Genomic DNA, 25,542 nt, shown 5'->3' with positions numbered 1-25,542 from the left:
TTTTGCCTATATTTCACAATATTTAAATTTAAAGGTATAATTGCACATTACAACAGCTTTTAATTCTAAACAACTTTTCATAATAGCAATTTTCTACATATTATGAATTTAAATACGTAAATAAACAATGTTTTCTTTATGATAATCCTCGCATTTTCAGCTTGTTTATTTATAAAAATGAATATTGTGCTCTTTTGGTAATAAAATTTTTTGTTTTAGTATTGGATGTACAAATTTAGAAATGTAACGCAAGGAGATGAAATAACACAAGGACAAGATCGAACTAGATTGCAGGTATATTTCCAGCCTGCACTCATGGCTGGTGGTACAATACCATCGGTAATTTGTACAATACTGTGGACATTTTATGGTCACAAAATAGCATCCATGTTAAGAAGTCTGGCTGCGTTAGTGTTACTTGGTTTAGTGTTTGCCATATTTGCAATATTCACTCAAATTAACACAGATTCATGTACGTAGTTGTCCAATACAAATAAGATTACACAAATTGCACTGTGTCCAAAAAGTAATGCATAAATTCGTTATTTCCAAAACCGGTTACTTTAAGGAAAATTCCCGAAACAGGTCGATTTTTATTTTTAAATTACGGTTTTTGGCATATATATCATACTAGTGACGTCATCCATCTGGGCGTGATGACGTCACTAGTATGATATATATGCCAAAAAATAGGAATCTAAAAATATAAATCGACTCGTTTCTGGATTTTTCATTAATGTCGCTGGTTTACGAAATAATGAATTTATGCGTTACTTTATAGACGCACTGTATAATGAAACTGATTTGGAATTACTCTACATTTATTTAGTCGAGGAAATGAAGCATTTTGGCTCGCAATTTTTTTCGTCTAGCATGGATTTACTTGAAATTTTCACAGCAGGTAGGGAATAGTCAGGGATCATTTTCTATATTATGCCGCTGTACGCTAAAACCTTGGGGGTGGTTGCCAACCCATCTCGGGGGTGGAAATTTTTTATTAAATTTTAACCATGTAAATCGATGTAAAACGCAATTCTAAGAAAAAAATGTTTTTTACATTTTTTTCGTAAAACTAATATTTTTCGAGTTAAATAATTGATGGATTCGACCGTTACTTGATGGAAGTTCATTTTATCTCACAATAAAACACTGAAAAATGTTTGTTTTCTATACTTCCACAAAATTTATTACAACTATGTTATTACTACAGCTGTTTCGGCAAAGTGCCTTTCTCAAGTGATATATTTTACAATGTGTTTGCCTTTTTAAGTCTTTAACTGAAGAGGTTGAGGAGTGGGGAGCTGTTTGTCTCGAGTTGGTCATTCAGAATTATATCTGTATACAGGGTGTCCCAGACTAAGTTACCCACGCTATATCTCTTAAACGAATAGAGATTTTCGAATGGGACAAAAGGTGATATATTCTACTTAAAATACACTTTAATATGGCGTACAAAAAATCATCCCCTAAATAATCATCCCTTAGTTACAACCCCTAACTTTAATTTTTTTAATAGCACCCTGTATATTTTTGTATAGTTTTGGATGTGGTCTTTTATCGTCTATTCAACACATTTTTTGAAAATAAAATCGGTTCGTATATAACCTAGAAACTATCAGTTTATTTTTGTTAAATTGTGTGTCCCAGACTAATTTATCCAGGTTATATTTCTTAAACGAATAGAGATTTTCGAATGGCACAAAAACTGATCTATTCCATTTGTAATACACTTTCATATGGCGTAGAAAAAAATTCATCCCCTAAATATTCATCCCTAACTTACAGGGTGCTATTAAAAAAAATAAAGTAAAGGGTTGTAACTAAGGGATGAATATTTAGGGGATATTTTTTTCTAGGCCATATTAAAGTGTATTACAAATGTAATAGATTATTTTTGTCCCATTCGAAAATCTCTATTCGTTTATGAAATATAGCCTTGATAAATTAGTCTGGGACACACAATTAACAAAACTAAACTGATATTTTCTTGGTTATTTACGAACCGATTTTATTTTCAAAAAATGTGTTGAATAGACGATAGAAGACCACATCCAAAACTATAAAAAAATATATAAGGTGCTATTAAAAAAATTAAAGTTAGGGGTTGTAACTAAGGGATGATTATTTAGGGGATGATTTTTTTGTACGTTATATTAAAGTGTATTACAAGTAGAATATATCACCTTTTGTCCCATTCGAAAATCTCTATTCCTTTAAGAGATATAGCGTGGCTAAGTTAGTCTGGGACACCCTGTATAGTAACAGTTTTTCGACGAAAAAATCCACTTTTTTAGAGAGTTTTTTGATAATAACTCGAAAATATGCATTTAATCAAAAAACCTGTAGCTATCAAAATTGTGTCTTTCAATAACACAAACCAAATTCTATTTCTAAAATATTTTTACGACCAATACAAACCGAGGTACTGCATGTCAAAGGTTAGATTTTAACGTCCCGTTATTTGGCAAAGCCAAATAACGGGAAAACTTTGCATTTTTCGAGGAAAACTTAGAAAATCTTTTTTCAATGATATAATTAGACCTTACAAAAGGAAAAAACGAAAAGTTTCTAGCATAAAAATTAAGTGACTTAGGACCAAAAAAAGGTCGGTACCTGCTTTTCTTTATGAAAAAATCAGTGAAAACAACCCGCTAACTACCCTCCTAATTAAAAACTGGTCTTCATCTTTCTGTAATTCCTTTTATATTTGTATTATCAATACACCCAAGAAGTTTGACCCATTTAAAAGGCCTATTTTTAGAAAAATTGAAGTTTAAAGAAAAATTGATTTTTTGCAATTTCGTATTTTTCACCATTTTCTTCAAAATATCTCTGAAAATAGTAGAGATACGAAAAAAATGACAAACCACTGAATTGTAGCTTTGTAGCGAAATATAGCTGTTTAAAATCTCTATTTACGAGAAAACACCCCATTATCGAGCCCTTTAAACTCACCCCAATTAAAAACTAAGGGATCTTAAGGAATTTAATTTACGTAATCTTATAGCTCTTCAAAAATCCTACAAAATCGTTTTTGACAAAACTTTTTGTCGCCAAAAATAAAGGAGCTATGTCTTTTATAACGAATTTTTTTTTTCGAAAAACTCGAATAGTCCGCTTATAGAGCATTTTCAATGTATACATATAATATGTATAGTATTTTTACTACAAAAACGTTATTACGTAGGTCAAAATTTTTGACGTAAGAGAACTGTCAAAACATTAGAATGTGACTTTTCATTATTGCTATGTTTATTATAAACACGGCAATAATGAAAAGTCACATTCTAATGTTTTGACAGTTCTCTTACGTCAAAAATTTTGACCTACGTAATAACGTTTTTGTAGTAAAAATACTATACCGTTATAATACCACAGAACTAGTTCATATATAGGAGGTGACTAAAAAACTATTTGTATTTGTATTTGTACATATTTGTAAATTTGTTGTATTTTTCTGTAAATAGATGTTTCTGTAATTCTTTAATTCTACTTTTTTTTCTGTATTCTTCTTCTTCTTATGCAATCCACTAATGGATGTTCGCGATCACGTTTGACCATTTTTCTCTATCCCTTGCAGTATGTATTAGGTCTCCTATGTTTTTTAGTCCTGTCCATTGTTTGACATTACGGAGCCATGACATTTTCTTCCTGCCCACTCCCCTTCTTCCTTCGATCTTTCCTTCAATTAAGGTTTGCAGAAACTGATATCTTTCATTTCTAATTATGTGTCCCAGGTATGCCGTTTTTCTCTGTTTAATTGTGCACATCAGTTGTCGTTCTGTACCAATTCTTCTCAGGATTTCTTCATTTGTTATTCTTGCGGTCCAGGGAACTTTAAGGATTCGTCGATGGATCCACATCTCAAATGCCTCTAGCTTATTCATTGTGTTTATTTTTAAAGTCCATCCTTCCATGCCATATAGGAGCACCGACCATATATAGCATTTTGTGAATCTTAATCTTAGGTTTAGGTCAAAGTCAGAGTTCGTAAAGACGTTTCTGAATTTCATGAATGCACTTCTGGCTCTTTCTATCCGACATTTAATTTCCATATCCGACATCCAGTCTTCACATAGCCAGGTTCCCAGGTACTTAAACTTTCTTACGCGCTCTACATCTTGGTTGTTATATGCTAGTCTTGCATTTTGATGTTGACATAATTGACGGCTGATTATAAGGAACTTTGTCTTTTTTATGTTGATGCTAAGTCCCATGTTCTCGCTATGCTCTCCAATTTTATTAAGAAGGTTTTGGAGGTCTTCTATATTGTCTGCTATTAAGGCCGAATCATCCGCATATCGTATATTATTGACCCAGGTACCATTCACTTTGATGCCGCTTTCGCATTCCTCAAGAGCTTCCTGGAAGATACTTTCTGAATATAGATTGAACAGTAGTGGGGAGAGAATGCATCCCTGTCTTACACCTCTGAGAATTTTTTGAGCTTGCGTTGTTTCATTGTCCACCTTGACGACAGCTGTTTGATTCCAGTAAAGAGCCTCTATGCAACGAATGTCTTTTTGATCTATGTCGAGTTGTTTCAGTATATGTACGAGTTTATGATGTTGTACTCGATCGAAGGCTTTTTCATAATCTATAAAGCACATCATTACATCTTTCCTTTGATCGTAGCAGTTCTGAGCTAGCACTTGGGTTGCAACTAGTGCTTCCCTGGTACCCAAGCCTTTTCGAAATCCAAATTGTGAGCAACCAATAACCTTATTGCATTTTGTGGAGATTCTGTAGTGAAGAACTTTGAGGAATATTTTTAAAGAATGGCTCATCAGACTTATCAGTCAGTGATCTTGACACTTTGTTGCGTTGTTCTTTTTTGGCAAAGGGATAAAGGTAGATACAAGCCATTGGACAGGGAATTTTCCTTTTTTATAGATTTGGTTGAAAAATCTTTGGAGTATCGTAATTCCCTCTTCATCTAACAATCTGAGTAACTCAACAGGAATTGTATCAGGTCCAACTGCTTTCCCGTCTTTCGAGGTATTTATTGCTCTAGTAATTTCTTCAATTGTGATCTCGGGACCAGATAGGTTGTTAATATCTATCACTTGTTCCTGAACGACTTCTATCTCAGGCCTCTCGTCTGCAAAGAGATTTTTGATGTATTTTTCCCATATGAGTTTCCTCTCTCTATCATCTTGTGCCATTTTTCCTTGTTCATTTTCTAAGTTAGAAAATTTCTTTTTTCTGTATATTCCAGCTACCTCCTTTAGTTTCTTATGTAGGTTGTGGTCATCATGTAGTTTTTGTAACTGTTCCATTTCCTCACACTGTTTCTTTAGCCACTTATTTTTTGCCGTTCTTATCTCTCTTCTTATGCGTTGTTGTTGTTCTCGATATTTGTCTCGGTTCCCTTGGTTTTTATGTTTTCTTCTTTCTTCGAACATTGCCAGGATTTCGTCAGTCATCCAACTTTTCTTTTGTAGTTTTTGTTTATAACCTAATTCTTTTTTAACTGTATCCGTCATTGTTTCCTCTATGGCTCTCCATGTGTTATCCAAATTAACTTCTCTTTCTAGTTCTACTTTTGTATTCTTTGTTAGTTCTTTGTTTAATTTCATACTTAATTCTCTTCTGGTATTCTCATCTTTAAGTTTAGCATAGTCTATTGTTGGTTCTGGTTTAGGTCTCCTCATATTAGTGATTTTTATTTTTATTTCTGCCAAGAGAAGGACATGGTCTGATGGAACATCGGCGCCAGGGTATGTACAAGTTCTAGTTATTGATGATCCAAATCTTTTGTTAACCATTATGTAATCGATCTGGTTTCGAACTATACTCTCGGGGCGGTCCGCTGGGGCTTTCCATGTATATAATCGTCTAGGTGGTAGCTTGAACCAGGTATTAGATATTTTCATATCTTCCTCTTGGCAAAATTGATATAGTCGTTCGCCTCGGTCATTTCTCTCTCCCAGGCCGTACGGGCCTATTAAATCGTCGTCTCTGCCTCTCCCTATCTTGGCATTAAAGTCGCCCATTATGAGGTTTACTTCATGTCTCTTCACGTTACTAAGCAGTTGTTTAAGTTCTGCGTAGAACATTTCTATATCTTCTTCTGTTGAGTCCGATGTTGGGGCATAAACCTGAATTATGTTGATATTGACTGGACTGGCTTTCAGTTTGAGTAAGGCCATACGGTCTGAGAGTGGGAAGAACTGTATTACCGTTGCAGATAATTTGCTCGTGATTATTATACCTACTCCCTTTCTGTGGTTTTTATCCTGGTTTCCAGAATAGTACATAACTGCCCCTTCGACAGCACACCTTCCTACATCTGGCCACCATGTTTCTGCTATCCCCAAGACATATATCTTCAATCTCTTTACTTCTTGGATTACGTTAGTCAGCTTCCCAGCTTCATACAAACTTTGCACGTTCCATGTTCCGATCTTCATTTTACTTCGTAAGTTCAATTGGGTTAGGCTTTTATCATTTAACTGCGTTCCCCCCGGAGATCCGATTGGGGAACTGTTTATAACTCCGGAAATTTTATAATTAAATGACGTCATTTTTCTGTATAGATGTATTAAATTATCTACTTATAAAAATTGCAATGTTTTTAAGGGTGGTTTTATAGGGTTGAAATATGATATTATATCCTTTAGCATAAAACAATCATTATTTAACTAATCAAAACCAAATTTTACCCATATTAAAGTTTACAATGTCTGTATATAATTTTTGACAATAAGGGGTAGTTTACACCCCTAAAAATAATCAACACACTTGAGTATGATATAGAATATGAAGTACAGGGTGAGATGCTCCTAATCTCAAATTTTTATATAATATTAAAGTTTAATGTTGACAATATTAAAATTTAAAATGTTATTTTATAATTTTTTACAATTAGGGGTAGTTTTCACCCTTAACCCTCGTAAGGCGGTGCGGGGTGCAGCCACACCCCAGACCTCGTTTTTTCACCTATCTCTTTTAATAATTTTTTTTGATTTTTGTTAATTTTTTTATTCGCATTAAATTCAATTCTAAACGCATTCCACCCATTCCAGCATTTAAAACTCTTTGCGTTTACATGTTTTTTTTTTATACAAATGACTGTAAGGTGCAAATGATGAAAATTTCATCCTGAATTAAACGTTTCTGCTGGAACTAACAGAGCTATGGGACAATGTCGGTGTTATTTATGTCAGAGAAAAAAGACAGAAAGTCCCGGCATAACTGTATTGTGTGTAAAAACTTTGTGTTGCTCAGACTGTGAAAAATTTCATGTGTTTGTCTTGAAGCGATAATATTGTTTTTAAGAAGAAATGAGTACTTTGTTTGTAAAAATATGTTTCATAATATGAAGAACAAGTCCTAATTATCTTTCAAATCAATTTCTCCAACGTTCACATATAAAAAAAATTGATATACGGATGGGGTGCAAATGCACCCCGCATCGTTGTTTACGTAAGAATCTAAGCACCGCCTTACGAGGGTTAAAAAACCAAAAGCGTACAACGGCTCAATATAGAAAATGAACTAGTGGGTGAAATGAGCCTAATCCCAAATCTTTGTACAAATCGTTGTTGGACGAAAAAATTGAGAGACTTTGCCATTTTTTTAGTTTCATTTCCTGACTAATTCTATTAGATTCGAATATGGGTTTGTCAATATTACAGTAATAAAGTGTGGGTTCTATCTACAGTTGTACTGAAATATCTGAAACGGCGAAGGACAGGGCCGCCGCTAGCATGTGTGCTAAGTGTGCATCGCACACGGGCGGCCGACAATAGGAGCGGCCAAAAGCAGGCCACTGGTGATACTTTTTTTAAAACAAAATAAATTCAAACAATTAAATAGTAATGATTCAGATGATTCTGTAAATTATTATTATTATTACCTGATAATACTAAAATGCGTTTCATTTATCTAGGGGAGTGCATATAGATTTTTACTTCGAAAAAAATCAAACAAGATAGAACTTTTTGTAATTTCATTAAGAAATGTTTAATAAACAACATATCAAAAAGTTCTACTGGAGAAATGGGTGCTTCATTTTTAATTAAACAAATGAACTGCGAGATTAGATGTTTTTTTTTTAAATAACTCCGGAAATATAAATTTTATAAAAAAAAACTGACTTGACCATTGCAAAATTCAGAAAATTTTACAAAAAAAACCTTTTATAAAGATTTCTCTAAAATTAAATCTGTAGCTTCTATAATTTTTTATTTTTAACGCTAAAGTCACCCTTCTCACCAACATTGGCGCACTGTAAACTAGCGTACGGCGAAGTGCACGGTTGAGTTATTTTAATGTAATTCTTTAACTAATCGATCAAATGAAATTTTACGAATTGGACATGAAAGAAGAATAATTAAACTATCTTATGGTTATAATAAAAAGAAATAAAATGTATGGGCATAAGTACGGTGTGGGCTGAAAGTGAGACTTACATGAATTTTGTTTAAAAATGATATAAAAATGTGTAACTAATACAATGTTTCTTATAAAATTCTAAATTTTGCACAACTTACCTTTCAAACATCTTACTTAACGATGTTTTATTCAAAAAAATATCAAAAATTTAATTTAAATGATACGACGTCTCAAAGAATGTAATTTTTGAAAATTTCATAGTTTTACAGATTTAACACCACTTTAACCCGGTATTGGTCGCTAGGTAAGTTGTAACGCGAGTGGTCGCGCGTGAGATTTTCTCTCACATATCCAACTTTTGCCTTTCTTTACAAAATTTTACAAAAAATTGAGGTTTCATCAACGATTAAGCCATTTGCTTTAAAACGACACGACATTTTTCTATTTTATTATTATCTTTGTGTAAAATGTGACTATCGATACCGCCAATATTTAACATTGAAAAATATATGATAAGTGACCATGTACAACTAACCCATGAAACAGAATATAGGATTTTCATATCATCAACCACATCCACGGCGCCTTTTATTACATCATAAAAGGATATTATTTTATGTTTTAAGGGGAAACATAAAATTAATTTTTATACACAGTTGGTGACGCCGGTGGTCGCTTGATGAGAGAATCTCTCACATGAAGCGCACTGACTCAACAATATGGTGATACCAAATAAACTGAGTCACTATCAGAGCGGACGAGTATATTAGATTGTCGAGGGAGGATAGTTAGGAGACTAAAAGGAACTACAGCACGTATAATTTCGCAGAAAAAAAGTTGTCCGCAATTTTCTGAAACTTTAAGGAAAATCTCATATAGCGACCACTGGCGGGTTAAGACGGTATTACTCAAGTTTGAACAGATCTATTACAGTTTTGTAGGTGTTTTTTAAGACTAAGGATGTATTCTTTAAAATTCACTAAATTATTTTACTTTAGAAATGAAATAAACTATTTCTTTTTAAGAAAATTAAGAAGGATAACAAAAATGTAATACAAAAACCGAAAATTACCAGCTAAAAAAATGTTTATACAAAATGATCAATACTTTTTTCTGTAAAACTTACCTATAATACATTTAATAATTAGCTTCAACAATAATAAATCTTTCAAACAAAAATTTTTTTAGTTCTTATACAGTATGTCTGCCTAACTTGGAACCTATTGATAACTTTTTTATTATCAGTCTTACGAAAAAAGTTATTCTTTATAAAATACTCTGCATCGTATATAATCTAAGATGCAACCGTCAAATATAAAATTGTATTAATTTTATACGAGGTATGTCAAAAAATATGAATTTCACTCAAGAGTAAAGTACTTTTATAATTCACAATATCGAAAATTGTTATGAAGAAAAGTTGTTTGGAATTAAAACATATGTTTCAGTGTTCAGTTACATCCTTCTAATTAAAATATTGTGAATAATAACGGCACTTAACTCTTAAGAAAAATTCATATTTTTTACATACCTCGTATAAAACTAAAAAAGTTTGATATCTGATGGTTGTACCTTAGATTCTAGACCAGGTAGAGCATTTTATGAAGAATAACTTTTTTTCGTAAAATTGACAATAAAAAAGTTTTCCATGTGGTGCGTAGTTACGCAAACATAATGTATAAGAGCTTCTGTATAAGAATTTTTAAATTGTAATGCCTTATTCGGATTCAGCATAACCAAAAACAAAATAGAAACATATTTGATCAAAGTAAAATGATGAATTAAACGATATTTTTAAAATTATTTATACAAAAAAATTGTTATTGTTTAAACAATTAATAAACAATTAGGTAGCAGCCAAATCTGCGAGTAGAACTTTTTACTTTAACATGTATATAAACTAACAAAAAAGTTTTAGAAAAATATAAGCTTGTTTGAATTTTTCCGAAACAATGCATGTTTTCGTTCTAATTGCACTCCCCTAATCATTTATAGTTCCTTTTTTCATCCTAATCTAAACAAAAATATCAGAAAATATTATTTATTGTATGCACTGCCCTTTTACAAGTATAGTCATAAAGCAGTTCTGGGAATACTTTTTCATTCAAAGCGGCTGGCGGCTTTCGGACTTTTAGATATTTTTCTCGTCCCGGTGTGGAGGCGGGCCGCTTAAGTAGAATACCTCCACAGCTTCTCCTGCTTATCGTAAAAGGCAACAAATTGGAGCAGCTGTCCGCTCTCCTCTAGCCAAGCTCCTAACCTAACCCTGTGTGATAGTGTTAATACAGTGGAACCCCGTTAACTCGGATTAATCGGGACCGCGGCCGATCCGGGTTATCGAAAACTCGGGTTAGCCGGAGAAAATGGTAAAAATTATTAAAATATGGTATGCTTACAGATAAACTCCGTTATAATTGGCACACAGACACTTGTAATTGTAAACCACGTTCGCGTTCCACACATACAAAGCGTCGTCGAGAGTCTCATTTTTAGCTTTCTTAGCTTTGCACCGATTGCCCAAACTGCCTTTTGTTATCATTTTGAAACAAAAACAACATTTTAAGTTTTATTGCCATTACGTAGACAAAAAGTCACGCAAACACAAAATCTGAATATATTTACGCGGAACGAACAATGCGACTTTACTACACACACAATACCGTCTCGCAACGAGAACGAACTTATGTTATTTAATAAGAGTGAAGACTAAGACCATTGTTTGAAAAATAATTTTTTAATAGTCTTTTCTAAACAATGCTAGACAGTTTCAAGTAAATAAAGGATACTACAGATGCCTGTTGGTTTCGATAACACGAGAATGAGCGTTGTCTGCCATGCCAGTCATTTTTACTAAGGTATATTATGTATCAAATTACACAAATACGCATTATCTCTCATTGTATAATGTGTTTGACATTGAAAATTGAAACGAATGAACTACATAGGAATTCGCTAAAGCGACAAATTTTTACGAAGAAAGTTTATTAATATAAATAAAATTAGCCTGAAAAATATAAGATATTATAGTATTCGAACAATATGTTTATAAAGAAAGATAAAAGAAAATATTTTAAGATGTTGAAAAGAAATTGGAAAATCCAGCATAAAGGACATACATTTTTATTGTTGTAATGTTTGTCTGATAAAAATCGGTCCGGGTTAGCCGGACTTCCGGGTTATCGGGGGCCGACTTATCGGGGTTCCACTGTACTCTCAACTATCATACGACACCCACCCCTACCCATCATAGGTACCCAAACCTATACCCGAGGAGAAAACTTGTGAAACCAGTGGTGGAACTGAAAACAAATTGATATGCATAGGGATGACGGCTATGTATCATCCTAATATATCGCCACCCCAACCTCAAGGTGTAACACCATTATGCCGAATCGGTGATGGCCCAGGGGTAACATAATGGGTTAAATACAAGCGATGCCTAAGGGAGATAGACCCGAGTGGAAAATAGCCTTAGAGGGGCAATGCCGCACTGTCCCACTGAATTGATCAGCACGACCCAACTCGTGGGAAGAAACATGGGACAAAAAAAGAAAAACAATAAAGGCGGAAGAGAGCAGCGGGGGCGAAAGTGAAAACAAAAGAGGGAGGGAAAAAGGAAGGGACGAAACTCGAGGGGAGAAAAGCTGGAGGCGAGAAGTGGAAGAATAGGAATAAATCGGATCTACATAGAACCAGTACAATCAAAAGCAATGGAAATGACAGAGAACTTAAGAGGGAAAGAGGGAAGAAAGAGAGAAACAGCAAACCAAGAGAGAGGAAGAAAGAAAGAGAACAGGAAGAGAAAACGAGGGAGAAGAGAACAGACAGACAGACATTTCATTTATTAAAAATAATAGGTAAAAATAGTTTCTATCCTTGTGGAATCGGTACTCACCGAAAGGACAGCAGACGTTCAGATACAATTAGCGTCTCTTTGGAAAGACAATGAAGTCGACTTTTCAAAGTAACAAGACATTTACTTAACACATTACTTCTGCACATTTCTTTAAATACGAGTAAGGTACATTTTTCTAAAGTGTTGAAATTGGAATAGGGCGGCAAACATTAAGTTGCACACGGGCAGCAACACCTTAGCGGCGGCCCTGGCGAAGGCCACTCATGTAGCAAATCAAGGAGAGGAAACTTCTGTTGAGCGCGTTAGTGCAAAGAGTAAACATCCATTTAAAATGGATTGGGGTGTATTCTGTAACATTGCTGTTAAATTTAAAAGGCGTCTAAAATTTAACTTTTAACGGTCCTCTAAAACTTATAGGTTATACTGATATTCTATAAACAGAGATTATAGAGGACCGCAAAAATATTTTTTTAGAGGAATCCTCTAAAAGGTTTTGGAATAAATACGGCAACGTCGCACGTTGATCGTTTTTGAACTACTTTTAACCTAGAAATTGACCGAAAACTGACTGTCAGATGCCAAAAATCTTAAGAAGGAAGAAGAAATTTGCTAGAAAATTATTTATTTTAGTTAATTACTTTTAGTAAAACTCATATTTTCCAATTAAACATTTTTATTTATAAAGTTATACATTAAAAAAATATTGTTGAAAAATTGCATATCGTATTATTCTTCTCCCCTTCTGCACTAATTTTGGTCAAATGGTCTATTTTCAATTACATTAAGGTCATCTTCTTCATCTGCATCTGGTTCGATACCTTCTGGAACTTCATCTTTATATACATCTGATACGTTTTGTAATGTTCCACAATAATTTTACCTGCATTAATAGGATTTAATTGCTTTGACAAACATCTTGATTTCAACACTTTTTCAATCACATTTCTAGGTAGGTATGTGGTGTACGTGTAACTACTTCCTTTGAAACGGTAATTGTAGTTACTTTAAGGTCAATTACTGTTTTTGTTGTAATCTGAATTCAGCTCTACAAAAAGAAACAAAAATTTGAATTTTGTTATAGGTGTAGTGTGTCGATTGTAAAGTAAACTGAGACTTACCTTTCACTATTATTTATTACTTCTTCACCAAATACATTATAAAAAGCCATTTGCCATTTTCAAATGTTTATCTCCATTATAAATACATAAATAACAAACTACTATTTATATAGGTACATAACTAAACAAAAATAATCAAACCACATTTAACGAACTGCTAAAAATTTAGCGGGTACCTTTTGACATCCTCTAAAATAAACTTACGTGCATAGAAATCGGCCCACTTAACAATTTGGTCATTTTTGATGTCTCATATTTCCTAAACTTGTTGGCCGATTTAAGTGATTTTTTGAACATGTTATAGCGTGATTCTTTAAAAATACCACAGAAATAATATTGTTGCTAAACAGGTAAATTTTCATTGTAAACCAGGTTTTCCAATCAATCTGTGTTTTTTTTTCTAAAAGCTCGCATAACCCTGTGGAATATTCTAGCATTTCTAAAATACTGAAATTAAAACCCAACTATAGCCTCAGGTTTTCTTAACATTATGTTTTTTGATTCATTCGTTTGTGTTGGATAATAAAAAAGTTAGGTACTTTAACAACTACGCATGTTCTTCGTCAATACACGGTGTTTCTAAATAAATGCGACAAACTTTAAAGCCGATCAGGCTATAATATGTTCAAAAAAAAGAATGTGTGTGTACTTTGTACGCACGTAAGAAGTTATACTTCTATTATATGATTATATAATTATAAACGAAATTAATATACTTTTTATTTATATTTTATTTAAATATTAAAGTAATTTTTACTTACTACTTCTCAAACATTTTTATTAAAACAGTGCCAAAAATTAAAATAATAAAAGAATAAAACACACACAAACACATTAAAAATTCCAAAAATGATTTCTGAAGATTAATTGTCGGAAATTTTTTTAACTAAATAGGTATTTTCTGAAAATAAAATTATATAATAATTATACTTACAATCATAAAATGTATAAAAAAAAATTAAAAAAATAAAAGTTTCTATTGGGATTCGAACCAACTTACCAGCGCGGCTGGTATTGGCGTTGTATTGGGGTTCACTCGCATTAAACGCTTCGCCACGGAGACAGTGTGTCATTATGTGCGAAGATCGACTAACTAAACGGATTAAACTTTTGACATTTTTGAATTATGTAAATCAAATTATTTTGATTTTGAATTGAAATGATTTAGAATTGAAAAAATACAACAAAACATAGAGTAAGAAAACAATATATTAGGTGAATATTGATAGAAATTTTGATGGTAATCAAATTATGTAAATAAAAGTATTACATACTATGTATGTTGGTAGATTCAAATAGGTAGATACCTATGATACATTTACAATTATTACGTACCTGTTGCTTTAAAAACTATTTAAAAATCACTACAATTATAAACTTTTTTGTTTCTGTCCTCACAACAATAAAACTAATATATTATACATTTGTTTACCTTCATATTGAACAATTATTTATTATTGACAGATCATTTCAACACCCAATCAGAGCCCGTATAACGACTAATAAATTTCGCAATCATTTGCATCGTGCAAAGTGGCTATGTTCAAATATCATAACAAAATTCGATCAACTATTTTTAAAACACTTACCAGTGTAAGATTCTTTAGCTTTGAATAAGCGAGATCGTAGATCGTCGCGGTTGATTGTTGTTATCCACAGTTCTCTACGCCTTCGAGCTAATAGGTTTTTTATCAGTAATTTTGCGGCACTCATACTAGTCACAGTTTGATGGGCTTTCACATTGGCATGCAACAATCATCTCTTCTATGTTAATAAGTCCAAAAATATAATATGAAAACTATTTAAAAAGGCAGTATAACCATTAACTAACTTTTTGTTTGTTGTTTCTCTTCCTACAAATTTTAAAACACAACAACCATACATAACCAAACCACAGTCCCACAGCTGTGCCACAGCTGCCATATTGGATAATTTTGTCATGTCATTTGAACATCCAATCAGAACAAAGTTGTAATGCGACTGCGCTGGGATCAAAGGTTTTAATCCTATTAAAATTCACACTCATATCGCGCGTAAAGAAGTATAACTTCAAAAATTACTTAAATCGGCCAACAGGTTTAGGAAATATGAGACATCAAAAATGACCAAATTTTTAAGTGGGCCGATTTCTATGCACGTAAGTTTATTTTTATTTAGGGGGAGTTTTAACGATTTAGTTTATGATTTTAACGGATGCATAATTTACAGAAAACATACCAAAATATTTTTAGCGGGCGCTAAAATTTTAGAGGTCTCTAAAATTTAAAAAAAAAGTGTTACAGAATACACCCCATTGTGCACTAAATCATTGTTTTGCGAGATTGCCAGATAAAAGCGTCATAGTTAAAGACAAAAGTTAAAGACAAAAATGTCATGCGCTAAAATAACCGTTGCCCTAATCAAAAGGGACTAGAAATTTGCAATTTAGGGAATCAATTTATCTCTGGAAGATAAATAGACGTACCAGTTTACGTTTTTATAAATAGAAGCGTTCTAGAGATATAAAAAAAACTAATTAAAAGACGCCATCTTCAAAGAGCTCTAGCTCCCTTAGGAAGCATTTTCGGACTAGGTGATTTGGATTAAACCATAATATTTTGAGCCAAGGAACCTACAGTTAAATTTTTTGCAATTATTAAAGAAACACCCTGTATTTCTTGAGGACCATACTAACCAGTTACCCTCAATTAGGTATTTTTAATTATACAGCACAATAAATATATTGTACTAATATTCTATAAACTAATCTTTGTGTAATTACATGCATAATCTGCAATATTTTTTATTTTAGGGCAAACTGGATTTTTTGCGCTAACTGTAATTTTGTTAATGATGAATAGTGGTAAGTAATATACAGGGTGTAACAAAAATACACGTCATAAATTAAATCACATATTCTGGGATCAAAAATAGATCGATTGAACCTAACTTACCTTAGTAAAAATGTGCACATACAAAAGTTACAGTCATTTGAAGTTACAAAACGAAAATCGATTTTTTCCAATATATCAAAACCTATTAAGGATTGTTTATTGGAAAGATACATATATGGCATTCTTATGGCAGGAACGACTTATAAAAAAATTATAGTGCAATTTGTGGAAATTTATGAGGGTTTTGTTCCTTTAAACCCCCAAATTTTGTGTACGTTCCAATTAAATTATTCATGTGGTACCATTAATGTGGTACCAGTTATATATTAGTTAAACACAATGTTTATAAAACCTTTTTGCTCTATAGTACTTTTTCGATAAGCCATTTTTTATTTAATATTTGTCAAATCGTCCACATATTTGTATATGGTGTACGATTAATAACGAGACCTGGAAATATATGAAAATTTATAATTAATTTACATTGTTACGTATATTTTGAAACATATTAAAAAAGAAACCACATCTTGATAAAAGGTGGCTTATCCAAAAAATACTAAGAGGCAAAAAAATTTAAAATACTTTGTTTAAATAATGGTACCACAATAATAGCTTAATTAGAACGTACACAAACATTTGAGGGGTTTAAAAAACAAACCCTGCATAATATGTATTTTTATGTACACATATTAAAAAAGAAGCCGCATCTCGATAAAAACTTGCTTATCGAAAAAATACAAAGAGGCAAAAAGTTTTAAAAATATTGTGTTTAACTAATGGTACCACAATAATAATTTAATTGGAACGTAGACAAAAGTTTGGAGGGATGAAGGGAACAAAACCCCATAAAATTTTATAGGGTGAACAAATTTGACTGTTATTTTTTTTTAAATGTTCCTGTCATAAGAACGCCACATGTCCATTTTCAATAAAAAAACTTTTCATCTGGTAACTTCAAAGGGCTGTATCTTTGTTTATATCCACATTCGTACTAAGGTAAGTTAGGTTCAATCGATCTAGTTTTGATCGACCTATTTAATTTATGACCTGTATTTTTGTTACACGGTCTAGTCTATAATAAAAATATTGTTTTGAAATATCTTTAAAATTTATTCTTGAAAATAAAGTATAATTTCTACGCATTAATATATTATTTTATCGGTTAATTCTTCCCGGAACAATAATAGTGTAATATAGTGTATATTATAATATAATACATCATCCATCTCGGCGTGATAACGTAATCGATAATTTTTTTTTAATGAGAATAGGGGTCGCGTCGCGGGCTGGCTCATTTGAAAGATTATTTAATTCTCTATTCAGCAATACAAACATTAATATAATTATTTATACAGGGTGTCCAAAAAAAATTTAAATTAAATTTATTGGCACAAAAAGAGAATGTGTGCAATTTATATAATTTAAAATACATTTTAATCAGAAATCAGAAAAAATGTTTATTTCACAAATAAACATTGCTTTTCGCGTAAATTAAACGTTCAAACTGCCAAGAGACAGGTGGGCAGGTGGGTGGCAGCTTAAACATTTAATTTAAGCGAAAAGCAATGCTTATTTCTCAAATAATTATTTTTCTGTTTTCTGACAGCAGTAAAATGTATTTTGAATTAAATAAATTACATACATTTTTCCCTTTGCGTAAATTAATTTAATTAAAAAAATTGTTTATATTACTGACTAGAGAATTGATTATCCTTTCAAATGAGCTAGCACACGATCCCGATTCTCTAAAAAACCATTGATTACGTCGTCATGCCTAGATGGATGACGTCACTAGTATAGTATATACGATACTAGTGAAGTCACAGGTCTACGAAATAATGATTTTATTCCATTTGGCTTTGCCACACTGTATAATTAATAAACAAAATCGCAAAGAGAGTTATTATAGTTATGCATATTTTTTGACTTATGGATGTATATCTGTTTATACTAAATATAGTAATTATTTCTTACAGCTGGAGTAGCAACGTTTCAAATGTCATCAGTTATATTAATTGCTAAATTACCTCCAAGCTATATGTTCTGCTACCTTATTGGTCAAAATGGAACAGTTCTGACTACTAGCTTACAGCTCGTTGCGGTGGCTGTTACCAACAACAGCATCACATCCGGATTAATTTATTTTACTGCAGGAACCACGCTTATAACAATCTCGTTAATGTTTGTTATGATTGCGAGGAGATCACATGTTTTTAGATACTACGAGGTTGAAAATATAAAAGATAAACATGCTGAACACATCAAATTTGACGAAATGAAAAAGTTGATAGTGCAACTTTGGCCTGTCCTGGTAGTTATTGGAATTTTGTTCTTCACGTTGAGTTTCGTCCATCCTTCGATCACAACCTTAGTGGAATCTGAATATGCATACGAAAAGACTGCATGGACACGTAAGTTTTAATTTCTAAACTGGCAAAAATATGCATTTATTAAGCTAATTTATTTATAATTAACCTAATTTATATTTTAAGTAGATAATAATTTGTTGAGTAGATATGGGTGTTTGCCTAGGTATAACACATATTGATGGTTCCTTTTATCTCCTTCTTCCTCTTATATGAGGGCTTAGGTTGTCCTTGTCCGATCTTTAGGTCATAGCACTACATATTTGTTACGTTAACTGTCAGCTATCTCACCAACTTTTAAAGAGTCCTCCTGACGATCTCGTTCTTGTCAGTTTATATTTTCTTGATATTCCGGCAAGTATCTCACTATACAGGGTATAACGAAAATACAGGTCATAAATTAAATCACATATTATGGCACCAAAAATAGTTCGAATGAACCTAACTTACCTTAGTACAAATATGCACATAAAAAAAGTTACAGCCCTTTGAAGTTATAAAATGAAAATCGATTTTTTTTAAATATATCGAAAACTATTAAAGATTTTTTATTGAAAATGGACATGTGGCATTCTTATGGCAGGAACATCTTAAAAAAGAATTATAGTGAAATTTGTGCACCCTATAAAAATTGTATAGGGGTTTTGTTCTTTTAACCCCCCCCCCAAACATTTGTGTACGTTCCAATTAAATTATTATTGTGGTACCATTAGTTTAATTCAATATTTTAAGAGGATCGGTACGTATTTTCGGCTGCAATGCTATTCAAATGGGGATTCATTTTTTTCGAATCCTGAGAAAACTAATAAGTATTTTTGAAAAATTTAAACGCAGAATGAAAGATTACGTTATTAGCGAGGGCCGAAAGTCCATGAGAACTTCTATAATGTTTATTTGAATAAGTTACAGGGGTGAAAAACTAAGAGAAAATTTAGTGTGATTTTTAATGTCAAATATATCACTCAAAATAAACTTTTTATTTATTCTAAGGGACTTTCGGCCCTCGGTAATAATTTGGTCTTTCATTCTGCGTTTAAATTTTTCAAAAATATTTATTGGTTTTTTCAGGATTCGAAAAAAATGAACACAATGCGGTGGTAATATTTTCCAATTCTATCTTTGTCTTACAACGCACTCAGCCTAATATAATATTGTCAGCATATATTGTCAGGCAGACACTGACAATCAGTGACAATTTTAAATATTTGACATTGCATCGGGAATATGTTGAGTTATTGATTAAATATTATTGATATAGTGTATTTGATAAATAATTGATTTAAGACGTGAACTTAATAAAAATTTATTTATTGTGTATTATTTGTGGAAGATCCAAGCAGAGAATACATCAGGATAATATATTCTGTGATCCAAGTATTTTGTTGTTAAAGATGTTCAAAATTGTAAGCGTTCCATAACAATATATTATTAAAAAATCACTTTAACACTTTTCCTCTTTTCTCGATTGAGTATTAGTCTTTGTTGTACAAATAAATTATTACAATCACTGAATACATAGTTAGTGAAAAAATTATCACATTTATTAACTGATCTAATAATTTGCAATTATAAAAATAACAGTTATCCAAGAACATTCAAAACCCATCTCTTTAAATTAATGATGACATTTTCAAGTAGAGTGACATTCTAGTAATATTTACATATCCATAACAGTGTGAATTTTACCACACGTAATTTGCCGTGTAAAGACAGAAAAAATAGGGATACACGTAAAATATTTGCGAATTATGTACCCATAGCCTTAATATTTTTTGATAAGGCAGTTTTTAACGAGTTGCGGCTTCTTTTTTAATATGTTAACATAAAAATTGTATGGGGAGTTTGTTCCTTTAAACCCCCCAAATGTTTGTGTACGTTCCAATTAAACTATTACTGCGGTACCATTAGTTAAACACATTGTTTTTAAAACTTTTTTGCCTCTTCGTATTTTTTCGATAAGGCACCTTTTATCGAGATGTGGTTTCTTTTTTAATATGGTTCAATATATACCTAAAAATGTAAATCATAAATAAATTTTCATATTATTACCAAGTCTCCATAATCGTACTTAGCCATATACAAATATGTGGTGGATTTGACAAATATTCAAAATATCTCGATAAAAGCTGATTTTTCGAAAAAGTACTAAGGGGAAAAGAAGTTTTTAAAACATTATGTTTAACTAATGGTACTATAATAATAATTAAATTAGAACGTACACAAAAGTTCGGGGGGTCTAGAAAAACAAAACCCCCATAAAATTTTTATGGGGTGTCCAAATTTCACTATACTTTTTTCTTAAGATACTACTACCATAAGAATATCATGTGCCTATTTTCAATAAAAGATCTCTAATAGTTTTCCATATATTGGAAAAAATCGATTTTCATTTTGTAACTTCAAAGGGCTGTAACTTTTTTTATGTGCATATTTGTACTAAGGTAAATTAGGTTCAATCAAATTATTTTTGGTCCCAAAATATGTGATTAAATTTATGACCTGTATTTTTGTTACACCCTGTATAATCGTAAAACATGCTGGTTTTTCTCCCGTCTTTCTCATCACAATATACTGGAAGTTCCAGAGATTTGTTAGTCCAAATTAATGTATCGAGCCTTATTTTATCCAACCCGGACCATTTCCACAGAACGTGTTCCGAGGTCTCGTCATAGTCTCGTATCAGACAAAATTTTCAGGTTTGCTTCAGAAGTTCCTGTAAGCATCTCCATACCATCCATTAATTTTCGCTTGGAAAATAGTAGGTATAGAGGGTACCTATGTTTTAACTAAGCCTTAACCACGGTTTTCTTCCATATAACATTGCCTTCTAAGTTAGCCTAGCATAGGTTTTAGAGTCGTTTCTATACCAGCATTGATCTGCCATAATAATATGTATTTTATTTGACTCCCATTAGTCCCTTCCTGGAAAGAAAACAGTAAATAGCTTTTCGAAATTATATTTATCTTACTAAAGAAGTAAAAATCTTCCAAAATAAAAATGTATACCATTTTTATTCAGTTGCAATGCGAAGTCAAATCGGTTTTAACTTTTACTTAGGTTTCACCTCTTGTTAGAGGCTCTCCAGAGAATGCACAGGCTGCTATCTCTACTCCACGTAAAAATTTTTTTTCTGTTTTTCGACATTTATTATTCCCCCATTAGTTATACAAATATTTTTATTAGGTTAAAAAACTTTCATTTAGCAGATGCCGCTACGCACCTACTACCTTCACGTCAGTTGCAATGGGGGACTAATAAATGTCGAAAATTTTTACCTGGAGTAGAGATAGCAGCCTATGCATTCTCTGAAGAGCCTCTAACAAGAGGTGAAATCGTCGTACTGGTGGAAAAGAGTACTGGTTGCGCTCTGTAACCTAAGTAAAAGTTAAGACAGTTTTGGCTTCGCATTGCAACTGAATAAAAATGGTATACATTTTAATTTTATATAAGTATTACTCCTATAGAGTAACTAGGTCCATTTTCCGTTGGAACTTTACCAAGCTGTAGACGGGGTTGTGAATTGCAGCTTTTTAGAATTCCCTTTTGTCTTCACTGCAGCATCCATCTGGCTTGCAATTTTTAGAATCCATGGAGGTTGTCACCAGGAAAATGGTCCAATAAGTTTTTCAATTAAAAATCTTTTAAAAATATTTTATTTTACAAATATTTTATTAGGTTGAAAAACTTAGACTTTAAAAATCTTGCCTTGTAGATGGTATATAATTTATTTAATACTTTCTAAAATAGATCCAAGTTGGACTTAAAGTGAGTGGGTACATTACTAGTACAATACAAACGTCTTCAAACTAATCAGTCCATCATCAGGTTAAAGCCTAAAATAAGTAAACCACTGTATAAAAATGACAAAGTTGAAATTCTGACTGTTAAAAAGTTAGGAAAAATTAAAACATGTGGTTGCTTACTCCAGATCCAAAATAGTTGAAATCAGCTACTGAGGTAGGTCGAATGACCTTACTAATATAAAAAATTAGCCATTTCGGCTACATCGAGTGTGACAATAAGTCGATGTTACAAGAATAAAGTGTATTTAAACCATAATGGAGACTTCATCTTAGCTTCAAACTACATGGTTATGTTGAAGACAGTGGGAAACGGACTGATTGAAATTTGACATTGAAAACTATTGACAAGACCTTCTAGATTATGAATTTTATGTATGTAAAGTGATTTTGTATTATAAAAATGCAAACAAATTCTAAAATATTGAATTTAATTAACTATTAAATAAATGAATAAGAATGAAACAGTTTAAATCAATAATAACATAGAATTATTTTGACTACAGAAAGCGAAAGTTTTGCCAACAAGAAAAGAATAAAAAGAAAACCTAAAGAAAATTAGAAGAAAATTTTGTTTTTAAATAAAATGAATATAAGGTAAAAGTATTAATACTTAAATAACAAACTTATTTCTTAATCCTATAATATAAGTATTAATTTTTCCTAATTTTTTAACAGTCAAAATTTAACTTTGTCATTCTTATACAGTGGTTTACTTATTTTAGACTTTAACCTGATGATGGACTAATTATTTCGAAAACGTTTGTATTGTACTAGTGATGTACCCACTTCAAGTCCAACTTGGATCTATTTTAGAAAATTTTAAATAAATTATATACCATCTACAAGGGAAGATTTTTACTTCCTTAGTAATTTTTATTATGGTAGACAGCCAATGGGATGGATTCATTCCTTTTTATATTATATTTACTCCATATTTGATCCTGGTATCCTTTTGCCCTGCTTCCTGGAGACTAATTAATTGGCCTTCGGTATGTCCCTACCTGAGGGAGGCAAGGACATACAGAACCTCCAATACCATAATGGAGGTCAAATATGACCTCCATTAAGGCGGTTGCGGCAGTACATCGAAGTCGGCTTCTGTTATGAGTATATTAAGCATGCTTGTCGTTGAAACTTATTCAGCTTCCAACTTGGTGGCCTTTTGTTGGCATTTAGACCAACATATGCTTGCTATACGTAATTATAATTGACCTTTTTTCTTTCTTTATACAGAGCGGGCATCCAGATGTTATCTCAGTTCCGTCTCCTTGTGAGACTGACTATTACTGTTTACTAGGATTGCTAGAGAGTTTTCATATAATCGGACACTAGAGAGATTAAATTAAAACTGTTTTAGAAAGACAATCTACAACTTTAGGATTCATATGCGTTTTAAGTTTAGTTGATATACTATAACTATATAGTTATTCTACATATGCATTCTGAAATTGTAGATTGCCTTTCTAAAGTAGTTTTAATTTTAATCTTTCTAATGTTTGATTATAAATCATTTTTGACTAAATAGGCATCTCCGCGAAAACTCTCATAAGGACTGGATTGCCTTTGTTCCTTATACTGTAAAGTCAAGATGGGACGGACTATAGTAGGATATTTTAAGTTTTTTGGAGTGTGTTGGATAGAATATTACCACATTTTCCCCTTACCATAATTACCAAATCATCCTAATTCTACCCCCTGTGTGTTAAGGAGCGAGATCAAATCAACCACCAGTAGTGACCATGGATGGGAAGAAACCACTCCCCAGATTTGAGGACAAGTCTTTTAGCCAAAATCTCCTCTCCTTGCAGGTCTGTTAAAATCAGCCTATAGTGCAGCGTATTTCTTAGTAACTTTCCAAGTAATTTTTTTCGTTTAATTGCAGAAAAATTTTTTACACCAACGCTTGTTTTTCTACTAGCAGAAGTTGCATCCATAGTAGGAAGATTGTTATCTCACAAATTTTTAATTACGGTAAGTATTTTAATTTAATAGGGTAGTCAATAAAGTTTTTACTTGCGGAAAAATTCAAACAAGATAACTTTTTGGAATTTCATTAAGAAATGTAAAATATACAACATATCAAAAAGTTCTACTCCAAAAGTGGGTGCTTCATTTTTTATTGAACAAATGAACTGCGAAATTAGTTGTTTTTTTCAAATACCTACGAAAATATAAACTTTAGAAAAGAACTGACTTACTATTGAAAAATTCAGGAAATTTTACATAAAAAATTTAATATAAAGATTTTTCTCAAATTAGATCTACAGCTTCTATAATTTTTTAATTATAACGCTCAAGTCACACCTCTCACAAACATTGGAGCGCTGTATGGAATAGTTCGGCGAGGTGCGAGGTTAAGGGCTTGTCCAAATGTGGACGGTTTGCCAACGTCGCCTTCGCGGTTTACTTGTTTTACTTGATCTCACCCTAATGCCGCCTTTGAAGTTACCAAGGAAAACAGGGGTAAAAGAGGTAAACCGCTGGCAAACCGCCCTTATATAGACAAGCCCTAGCCCTAAGTTAACTGAACATATTACTGAAAGAACTGAAAGAAGAATATTAAAGCTATCTTACAATTGTATTATAAAGAAAAAAATTATATGCATAAGCAGGTACAGTGTGGGCGGAAAATGTGACTTACATGAATTTTGTTTAAAAATGATTTAAAAAGGTGCAACTAATACAAGTTTACTTATATAACTCTCAAATTTGCTTAACTTACTTTTCAAACTACTTACTAGATGAGGTTTCATTCAAAAAAAATCTCAAAAATTTAAGTCAAATGATATGGCGTCTCAAAAAATGTAATTTTTGAAAACTTCGTATAGTTTTACAGAATCACTTTAAGAGGGTATTACTTAAGCTTGAACAGATATATTACAATTTTATAGGTGTTTTTTTTAAAGCTTAATAGTGCAGTCACTAAAGGTGGATATGACCTATTACCTCCGATTTCGTTGAACCTCCATCGATTTGCATGAAACTTGGTGAGTGGTTAGAGGATATCTCAAGGAACAAAGGTAACATGGTGTAAACTTGCGCTTTTCCCCTGGGGGTGGATGCCACCCCTCCTCAGGGGTGAAAATTATTTTATTAAAAATAACCCCACAATTCGATAGAGGGACAAATTATAAGCAAAATTTGTTATATAAACTTATTAACCGATATAATCCTGCATGTTTTTA

General features: G+C 32.1%; 1 protein-coding gene across 4 annotated transcripts in view; it reads left to right on the top strand.

Moving 5' to 3' along the window:
* The window catches only part of LOC114336379 (equilibrative nucleoside transporter 3), a 192,941-nt gene that overhangs the window by 137,522 nt on the left and 29,877 nt on the right, over positions 1-25,542 (top strand). For 2 of the 4 annotated variants that reach the window (XM_050655970.1, XM_050655968.1), the window contains exons 3-6: positions 220-472; positions 16,106-16,156; positions 18,164-18,598; positions 24,240-24,328. In XM_050655970.1, coding sequence (XP_050511927.1) covers positions 220-472; positions 16,106-16,156; positions 18,164-18,598; positions 24,240-24,328 — 828 coding nt within the window. The remainder of the gene's footprint in view (positions 1-219; positions 473-16,105; positions 16,157-18,163; positions 18,599-24,239; positions 24,329-25,542) is intronic. The other 2 variants (XM_050655971.1, XM_050655969.1) reach the window with 2 other exon arrangements.

Source organism: Diabrotica virgifera, chromosome 7 (genome assembly GCF_917563875.1).
Source record: "Diabrotica virgifera virgifera chromosome 7, PGI_DIABVI_V3a".
Taxonomy (NCBI): Eukaryota; Metazoa; Arthropoda; class Insecta; order Coleoptera; family Chrysomelidae; genus Diabrotica; species Diabrotica virgifera.
This window is presented reverse-complemented; position numbering and strand designations above follow the sequence as displayed.